Source organism: Zootoca vivipara, chromosome Z1, assembly GCF_965207765.1.
Source record: "Zootoca vivipara chromosome Z1, rZooViv2.hap1.1, whole genome shotgun sequence".
NCBI lineage: Eukaryota > Metazoa > Chordata > Lepidosauria > Squamata > Lacertidae > Zootoca > Zootoca vivipara.
Genome location: NC_142583.1, coordinates 1,702,306 through 1,712,823, shown reverse-complemented (window position 1 = coordinate 1,712,823; position 10,518 = coordinate 1,702,306). Strand labels below are relative to the sequence as shown.

Genomic DNA, 10,518 nt, shown 5'->3' with positions numbered 1-10,518 from the left:
CTATTTTGGGAGACTAAAAATTAAGAAAATGGGAGATTGCCCAGAGTTGTTGAGCTTTTTTAGGGGAGGGATTGTCGAAAATCACTCACCTGCCTGGCTGACACTAACACTCGTGTGTGTCGTAACAGGCTCCAAACGTCTGTCCCCTCAACAGCAGAAGCAGCCTATTGCCCGCCCAATTGCCGCAGCAACATCCAATCAACACTACCCCTTGCCACAGACACCAATAACATGCTGCAGACCACCTCCGACTTACGGCATCAACCAATCCCACGTCACCCCTAGCCACTAACCATGTATAAGACGACCCCAGATTTTAAACATAATTTTTCAGTTAAAAAACCTAGTCTTATACACAGAAAAGTATGGTATATGAAGGGGACACCTGGCTTGCCAGCAGTATGTGTGAAAAGGATCTAGGGGTCCTGGTGGACAACAAGCTTAATATGGATCAAGAGTGTGATTCAGCAGCTACAAAAGCTAATGCTGTTCTAGACTGCATCAACAGAAGTATAGTGTCCAGATCAAGGGAAGTAATAAGTCCCACTCTATTCTGCCTTGGTAAGGACATGCCTGGAGTACTGTGTCCAGTTTATGTTTAGCCTGGAAAAAGAGGAGGTATGATAGCCATCTTCAAATATCTCAAGGATTGTAACATGGAAGATGGAACAAGCTTGTTTTCTCCTGCTCTGGAGGGCAGGACTTGGCTTCAAATTACAAGAAAGGAGATTCCGACTAAACATCAGGAAGAACGTTCTGAGGGTAAGAGCTATTTGACAGTGAAACAGTCTTGGGAGGTTGGATGGTCATGGATGCGTTAGTTGAGATTCCTGCATTGAAGGGAGATGGACTAATGACCCTCTAGGTCCCCCATCCAACTCTGATTCTATGATTCATGAGGATTCCTCTTCACATAAGTACAACACAAAATGTATCCGATGCATATTTTATTATAGAATTAGAAAGTCTTCATCAAATAGTTTGTCAAATGGGAACTAAAAAGGCAAAAAAAATATATTACAAGGCAATCAGAGATCACCTACAACATACAATTTTGGCAACAGATCACCAGTTATTACATTTTTAGTTTCATTTAAAAATAATTGTTTAAAATAATCATTTCAAAGCTGGTCACATTCACTTCTGCCCAAATACTTGAGGTTTTCACTTTTTCAATGCCGCTGTCAATTCGGGAACAACCTGAAAAAGCCACAAAAGCAGCTAAACTTAAATATGCAAAGAACTGGAACATCTTAGAAGTGTTATGAAAGTTTAAGAAACATATTTAAGCAGCTAAACTTAAGAACATTTGGTTGACCTTAAAAACAAACAAATCGCCATGTGGTGACCAACAGCAAGCACAAAGTTCACATGATACTCTTAAGGTATTGTATGCTTGCTCTGCCCAGGTGGCGCTGTGGTTAAACCACTGAGCCTAGGGCTTGCTGACCAGAAGGTCGGCGGTTCGAATCCCTGTGACGGGGTGAGCTCCCGTTGCTTGGTCCCAGCTCCTGCCAACCTAGCAGTTCGAAAGCACGTCAAAATGCAAGTAGATAAATAGGAACCGCTACAGCGGGAAGGTAAACGGCCTTTCCATGTGCTGCTCTGGTTCACCAGAAGCGGCTTTGTCATGCTGGCCACATGACGAAGCTGTACGCCGGCTCCCTCGGCCAATAATGCGAGATGAGTGCGCAACCCCAGAGTCGGTCACGACTGGACCTAATGGTCAGGGGTCCCTTTACCTTTACCTCTGCCCTTCACAGATGCAAAAGGTGTACGGCTGCCGATTGCGATGCTCAAGATCAGCAAGATGACTGAACATGAAGACTTCTGCACTGGGCTCTAAAGCCTGTCCCAGCTGCAGCCAGGGGAAAAAAAACCCTTTAGAGCAGGTTGCTAAATCCAGACTCGCCTAGTTGCAGTGAGAGTGGCTACTGGGCAGGGATGATACAACAGCTGGAAGGCCACAGGCTCCCCACTCCCTGCTTTAGCGTGCAATGCTTAAGTCTTTATATTAAATCAGCCAACAAATTATGGCATACCCAAACTCTTTCATTTCAGCTGATTTACAAAGCTCAGAATTGTTGCTGTTGTAACAATTTTATGTGAAAAACAGAGTTCTGATTTTCTCTCTCTAGTTTTGAGAAGCCAATGAAGCACTAAGCAAGAAGTTCACTTTATTTCAAATGCAACTTTGTGGTGGGATGTGCAAAACCAGGCCATGAAGGCAGACAGAAGAGCATATTTAACTAAGCTGTTGTTTCAGAGGGACAGGTGCCAGCACCTTGGCACCTGCAGCAGATTTGTCCCTTAACTGAGCTCTGCCCATGCTGCACGGTGATTCTTAATAGTCTTCTGAAGAGCAGCAATCCATGAAAACAGGTGGTGGATTGGCCTACTGACTACACCTGAAATACTACCCTAGTAAATATCAGTTACCTTCTCTTTCCAGGGGCTGTAGGATGCCCTCACTCAGCAAGATCCCAGCTGATGAATAAAGCCTCTCAATTATTTAAGAGATCTACATTTCCATTAGGTGGAAATAATGTGGTCTTACAAAATTTATTAAGGAAATTGTCTACATGTTGTTTCTTCCGAATGTCACTTTGTCTCCAGCTTATTAAAAGGCCCATGTTTACTGCCAAGCCGACAGGCATTAGTTCAGGAATAGCATTAAGTGCTGGCAGGGTTTCTGCCGCCTCTCCTCCATTTATATACCGCCAGGCACCCATGCCAGCCAGTGGCACAGATTACATGCAAAGAGAACCCCAATGGGGGAGGAGAGAGAAAGACTGAGACCGCAAGAGGCTACTTCAGCAGCACAAGTAAGCATTTTCAAACACAAAATACTAGATGGCATGAAATAAATGTCAGCACTGTTTTGTTCTGGGAAATTCACACTCCTACACACTTTACATAACAAACTAAACCAGTCTTATATTTGGTGTAAGCCATTTCACTCTTCCTTATATATTAGTGTTTACTTTAGTAACATTCTGTATTGGGTGAAGCCAACTGATTAAGATTTAGGAAGAGATTGTAGATTGTAAAAATAAAATAAAAATTAATGTCACTCACTGAAGCCTAGCATGATATGGGGTTGACCCAATGAGACCTTTGCTTTCCTTACTACTGGAGATGAATTTAGACACCAAGGCACATACCAAACGGAAGCTTCCAGTTTTTTGTTATTAACATGTAGAGATGGGGAATTGTGACTACCAACCAAAATCCATTTGCCCCAACCATAGTTCAGCCATGTCTTCAGAGCCAAAGAGCAAGGTAGTGAGTCTGGCTTGCTGGAATCTCAACTCTAGCCAGCTTGCCCTTCCCAGGAAGTTCTAGGGAAAATCCTTGGAGGCAAGAGGACATAACACACAGGAAATGCCCCTTCTATGGAGTACAGCCCAGTCCCCTACCTGACCAGAGCTGACCTAGTGCTGTGAGTCCAGTAATGTTAAGAGATCCTTGGACAGTTAAGTCAAGTCAAAGGCAACTGGGTTGCGGTGCTCGTTTCGCTTTCAGGCCAAGGGAGCCGGCGTTTGTCCACAGACAGCTTTCTGGGTCATGTGGCCAGCCTGACTAAACCGCTTCTGGTGCAGGAGGACACTGTGGCGGAAACCAGAGCCCACGGGAATGCCATTTACCTTGCTGCCACAGTATTACCTATTTATCTACTCGTGCTGGTGTGCTTTCAAACTGCTAGGTTGGCAGGAGCTGGGACAGAGCAACGGGAGCTCACCCCCATCACACGGATTCGAACCACTTGCTGCCCATTCCTTCACTGCCACAGTTGCCAAAGAGATTTTGACATTTTACTCAAATTATTCAGGTGGGGTAGCACAATATAGTTCCAGGTAAAACAGGTGCCAGTAGAATTTATGTGGTCAGAGCAATAGTGCCAGACATAATATGTACCCTCTGCTTCTAAAGTGCCACATTTGCCCAGTCTAGGGGTGCGGACCTTTTTTGGCTTTGGTTTATCTTACCTCACCCAAGAGGCCAACTTTGACGGGTGGTCAGGACAACCCACTTGTCAGACACATGATGTCACATGATTAATAATAATTTATTATTAGTATTATCTTTCTTGTCAAGTCAGTTGTCCCACCCACCTGTCAAAATCTCTTGCCCTGCAATCAGATTAAAAGGAGTGCCTGGAAAACATTTTGCAGTGTTCCTTGAAGCAGCCTTTTCTCCCACTTCCTTTAAAGATGTTTTAAGGCAGGGAGACTATTTAGAGTGCTGCAATGCACATAACTGGTCCTTCATCACATAATGAGCGGGTGATCAAGGAAAAAAGCTGGCCTTCCATGGGCAGCAAAAGCAAGCAGACCCCATTTATTTGGAAAGCTTGCCTCACACTGCTCCTTTTTGGAGACTGTAGGGATCAGTGGAGGGAGGGCTTTCCATGAAAGTAGGCATGGGTCAAATTGGACCCCTTGACAGGCCCAGATTGCCCCCATGGGCCAGAGGGTCCCCATCCTTGGCAAAGTTCTTATTTACATTGGCTTGTTTATCAAATAAGGCCAGCTGAAGCGCTCTAGACCATATTCTAGAAGAGGGAAGACTTGCACTCTGCTTCCTTACTTTGAATGCATTCTTCCCACTGGTCCCTCCAGGGGGCACTACAGTTATTCAGGGGCATCTCACCTCTAAGGAAGGAAGGAGTGTCCACTGGAACAAAATCAGAGTGTACCTCCTACTACCATCTTAACCTGCAGTTGTTATTCTCTACAGAACTTCCCTGGAGTTGGGAGTAGAGAAAAGCAAATCTCCCTCTGTCCTTGGCCAAGCTACTGGGAGAAGGAAAAAGAGCATCGGGAGGGGAGGGCTCAAGATTTCGGCCATTGCTGTTGCATGTAATAGTGCCTTCAAAGTAACAAGCCCAATAGGATCTTTTAATTGTAATCTGCTAAAATAAAGTTGTACAGCCATTTGCTCTCAAATACAAGCCCTGCTTCAGTTAATGCAGACTGTGGTCAACCCCTTGCCTGCAGAATTTTGATATAGTTCCATTCTGCTAATAAGATAGGAAACATGTTAATAAGATAGGAAATAAGATAGAGGAGGGCGAAAGGTTGTTTTCTGCTGCTTCAGAGAAGCGGACACAGAGCAATGGATTCAAACTACAAGAAAGAAGATTCCATCTAAACATTAGGAAGAACTTCCTGACAGTAAGAGCTGTTTGACAGTGGAATTTGCTGTGGTAGTCTCTCCTTCTTTGGAGGTCTTTAAGCGGAGGCTTGACAGCCATCTGTCAGGAATGCTTTGATGGTGTTTCCTGCTCGGCAGGGGGTTGGACTGGATGGCCCTTGTGGTCTCTTCCAACTCTGATTCTATGTTATTAAGTATCATGTAATGCATATGGTCAACGCGGTACTGGCTGCTGAAAGGGGCTACCTAGATGTTGGCAGATTCATTGAATATAACCGTTGCCATACAAGGCTTCAAGATCCTAAAGAGCAAGGTCTATGACATAATGACTTTTTGCAGGTCTACCATGCTCCCTATCAAAACCAGTGCCCAACCCAAACAGCCTTACTTGGATTGAGGTGGGTGAAGGAAACACTTCTAAAGTTTGTAGTATTGGAGAGTAGAAGGAAAGTGATCAGCACACAGTCAATCTCTGTTTACGTCCTTGAGGACTGAGAGGCAGCTTTAACCCAACAGCTTTTGGAATGTAATCAGGTTGGTTCCCCCACAACAAAACTCACCTTAAACAAGTCAGCTACCAAACCATAATCGGCAACTTGGAATATTGGTGCTTCTGGATCTTTGTTGATAGCTACAATAGTCTGAAAAAAGAAAGTAAACAGGGAGATTACTCACGGAGTACAAGTTATATATGGCGTTCTCTGTAGTCACAGAATCAGAGAGTGGGAGGAGACCATCTTGCCCAACTGCCCGCTCAATGCCACCAGCCTTGGCTGACCCTGCTCCTCTTCAAGGAGGTTCTTTATCACTCTTCACAACAGAAATAAAAAACTGAATGTTTACAACCTGCCTTGTGGTGCCTCAATCTCAATTTCCACCCAGAATCTGTTGGCAATGCATATGTCAAGCCAGACACTGGACACATGCAATGCCACATGGTGAAATTCTATTTGCCTGCCCAGTATCATATTTTAAATCCCACCTACCACCCTTCATCACAAGCAATTCCAAAGGCAAAACACCATCACCTGCTAGTGCTCTCTCAACTTCAGTTCTCACACTCAAGCAGGGCTGGAGCACCACATGCTGCCTAACCACGGGCCCTACTGGCTGGGATGGGAGTTGGAGTTGGGTGTTGTTGAACACCCATTCGTAGCCTCGAGATAAGCTGAGCAACACAAGACATCTAAAAAGATGTGCCTGAGAATCAGACATGGGATAGTAATAAGGATAGGCAATGGGTTGATTCCAGTTCTGAGCCGGGGCAACAGGACTTCCAGTTCCCCTTCTCCCATTGCCAGATCTACTCTGGAGTGCCCCCCAACTCCCTGGAGCCAATTTTGAGGGACTATTGGAGGGGCGTGAGGGGACTGGAGAGGAAGAAGCAGCTCCCCTATGCACCTGGAAGTCTGTTGCAGGAGCTGCAGCACTGGATACAGTCCACAGGATTGGAATCACTGCACCAATCCTACAGCTGTGGGCTAGATAATTGGAAATTGCAGCCATTGTGCAAAGAGCAACCTTCAACATCCCTGAGGGCTTCAACACAAGGGCAGTCCTGCTAGTTCAGACCAAAGGTCTATCTAGTCCAGTATTCCATTCATAGCGATGAAGCAGATGCTGTTGGGAAGTCCACAAGGAGGACAGAAAAGTCACAGACCACCTCTGCTGTTGCTCCCCAGCAGCTGAGGTTCAGGGGCACACTGTCTCGGAACATGAGGTTCAATAAAGTCATCACAGGTTTCTTGAACCTGCCTAAGGACATATAGCTCGAGTACCTCCAAAGGGACATTTTACTTTCCCCCTTTCAAATAGCAGCACCACCACTGTCCTACAATAAATTGTGTTAACGAATCAGCAACTGGCCCAATTAATGCTTAAGCCTCACCTGCTTTTATTTTCAAGTCTTTTAATTAAATATTTAGTTAATTAAGCAAAAGGTTAACTAACTCAAAGCAGTTTACAGGCAACAAAGAAGCATAACATGAATTTATTTGCATGCAGCCCTAAGTCACAATAATATTTATTTGCTGGTTATCAACAGTTTAATTTTAGTGAACCTAATTTCACTAAAAATAGAAGGGGAAGAAATGGAGGCAGTGAGAGATTTTACTTTCTTGGGCTCCTTGATCACTGCAGATGGTGACAGCAGTCACGAAATTAAAAGATGCCTGCTTCTTGGGAGAAAAGCAATGACAAACCTAGACAGCATCTTAAAAAGCAGAGACATCACCTTGCTGACAAAGGTCTGTATAGTTAAAGCTATGATTTTCCCAGTAGTGGTGTATGGAAGTGAGAGATGGACCATAAAGAAGGCTGATCGCCGAAGAATTGATGCTTTTGAATTATGGTGCTGGAGGAGACTCTTGAGAGTCCCATGGACTGCAAGAAGATCAAACCTATCCATTCTGAAGGAAATCAGCCCTGAGTGCTCACTGGAAGGACAGATCGTGAAGCTGAGGCTCCAATACTTTGGCCACCTCATGAGAAGAGAAGAATCCTTGGAAAAGACCCTGATACTGGGAAAGATTGAGGGCACAAGGAGAAGGGGACGACAGAGGACAAGATGGTTGGACAGTGTTCTCGAAGCTACCAACATGAGCTTGACCAGTGGAAGACAGGAGTGCCTGGTGTGCTCTGGTCCATGGGGTCACGAAGAGTTGGACACAACACACACATATATAGATATAGATATAGATATAGGTGTGTGTGTGTGTGTGTGTGTGTGTTTTAAGGGGAGAGGAGAAAGCAGAGAGATTCCATTATTTAAAGATAAATAAATACTTTTCTACCTTGACATAATGACAAATAAATTATACATTTTGCTTGCGAAAAGCTTTGTGCACTACTTTCAGAAACATATTCAAAGTGTGCAAGTTCACAGTGCCAGATAATTGACAGCATGGAGGGTGGAAATCCACTCAGGAGATTGTTGCCGTGGTTACAGAAGGGTTTCCCTTGTTTCCACACATTGTTTGAGCAGGTACAACCCAACTCCGTCTAGGGTTTGATAAACACACAGAAGTGGGGCACAGTTCAAGTAAAAGTATAATAAAGTTTAAGATCTCAAAAATATGTTCTAAGAGTTCAAATACAAATATATAACAATATTCAGGGGGGGGAACTGTAGCAAAACATATTTGAATATCTTTTTTTAAAGGCATTTTCAACACCCAAAGCAGTGGACAGAAATAGCACAACTTACTGAAATATTTGTTTTATTCAAGTGCAAAGCAATTTACAGTACAGCACATTTCTCAGCGTGTCTATTCAGAATTCTGTCCCATTGAGCTGAGTACTGTATGTGTGTAGACCATTGAAGCCTTAGGGTAGGGCTGGGGGATATATTGATATATCATCCAAAACCAGACTGGAGGCCATATCGTGATATTGTTTTCATAATTTTTGACCTAGCATTATACTGCTAATCATGATGTGTGTATGTGCTATGCAAAAATCACAATGTGGGGGAAACTGTGAACTCAGTCAGTGCCTCTACATAGCTCCATCCTTATTTCAGACATGGTGATATATCGGCATATTGTGATGTTTAGCTGGTGATATATCGCATGTTGAAAACCAGATATCGCCCAGCCCTGCCTTAGGGCACAAATCAGTGGTTCCCGCCAGGAGGGCAGCCCAGGGGCCAAGAGTGTATTTCTTCATCTGCCCATGAAAAGGAAGATTCACCTTAGAGATCCCCTTGTGGTCACAGAAGCCTCTGCAGCTACTCCACCCCCTTAATGCCAGCTGTGTTCCAATAGCGCAAGGGGGGGAGAGTCCTAAAAGCAGCTCCCCTGTTCTCCTGGGACACTTCTAAACCAGGAAGAAACATGTCCCAGCCCTGGAGCTGGCAGAGTGAATTTCCCAGCCAAGGGGAAAAGCTGCCCACCCCACCAGCTTCCAACCCAGCAGGGCTTGGATAGGACAGTTCCTTCACCATCAGCATTACAGAGAGATCATTCTGCTTGTGTATTAGAGGGTGAACATTTTCCCCAGCATTACTGGTGGAATCATCTGTTTGGGTGGTCATGACAAAAAAGATGGTCCAATATAGTCCAAGCCAGTCAGGGAGCAGCACACAAGACTGAACATGAATTGGATGTTTGCCTTTCCATATTGACTTTTAATGACTCCTCCCCACACAAAAAAGAAATCATACAGAACAGGAAACTATCTAACGACATACAGTTTAAGAATGAAAACTACAGCATCAACAATCTTCCTCCACCAGTTTCACCATCAGGCAGGAGCATCATTTTCCTAGATTCCTTTCCACCTAAATATTAAACCGCAGTTCCTTCATTTTAAATTCCTCATTCTTGCCATTTCTGCCATTTAATTATGTCTCTCAAAGTACTGTTCATGTGAAAGAGGGCAAATTGTTCTCTTGTTCATCTCAGATAAGTCACTTTGTATTGTATTGTACTGTACTCCTGTGATGTTTGCCCAAAATAACTTATTATTCAGGTATCTGAAGAAGTGTGCATGCACACGAAAGCTTACATCCAGAACAAACTTAGTTGGTCTCTAAGGTGCTGCTGGACAATTTATTTATTTATTTTTATTTATTTATTTATTTATTTATTTATTTATTTATTTATTTATTTATTTATTTATTTCGGCTGCGTGCTGTGTTCAATGGGGTTTCCTCCCCAAGTAACTTTATACAGGGTAATAATCTTAGGGTCATGGCAAATAAAATTAATGGATGAAAGTTCTTCATTCGTATCAACGAGTCTGCTCTAGTAGGATGAACATTGGATACAACCTCAGTGCACTAACTGTCAACAAATATTTCTGAGACTCCAAGCAGGAAGAGGCGCTTTAAAAGGCACATTGCCCAGAGTATCAGCTACATGAGTTGGGCTAATGAACAGGTAAGAGGCACCTTAGCTGGTGTGTCATATACCACTATGGGCAAATGTTTTCCAGCAGTCTCCACGGTGGTGTGTGTGTGTGTGTGTGTGTGTGTGTGTGTGTGTGTGTGTGTGTGTGTGACACTATTCAGGTACTGAAACTATGTCCCAAAAAGGAGTGTAACAAGAAATAGTCTGACTCTTCACAATTCAAAGAGAAAATAAAGCACATCAGAGAACACAAAAAAGAAAACTGGGACATACATGGAAGACACAGAATTGTTTTATAGTTTTCATGCTTCAACAAGGCTCTGCATCATGTTGATTTTTCTCACATTAAACTGCCTCTTGAAAAGGCAGGAAAGCTCTTGTTTCAGAGATAATGAAACCCATCTTCCATTGGAGGTACAGAAAGATATCTGAACAAGTCTTGTGGAAAAACATAGTTGAAAAACATTTCAGCTACTAATGAGTTAAACCTTTTAAAGTTTTATTATCATTT

General features: G+C 43.6%; 1 protein-coding gene across 2 annotated transcripts in view; it reads right to left on the bottom strand.

Moving 5' to 3' along the window:
- Positions 1-932: 932 nt before the first annotated feature.
- The window catches only part of ETFA (electron transfer flavoprotein subunit alpha), a 33,786-nt gene continuing 24,200 nt past the window's right edge, over positions 933-10,518 (bottom strand). For both annotated transcript variants that reach the window (XM_035112386.3, XM_035112387.3), the window contains exons 11-12: positions 5,718-5,798; positions 933-1,200 (exon numbers count right to left, since the gene is read on the bottom strand). In XM_035112386.3, coding sequence (XP_034968277.1) covers positions 1,165-1,200; positions 5,718-5,798 — 117 coding nt within the window. In that variant the 3' untranslated portion in view covers positions 933-1,164. The remainder of the gene's footprint in view (positions 1,201-5,717; positions 5,799-10,518) is intronic.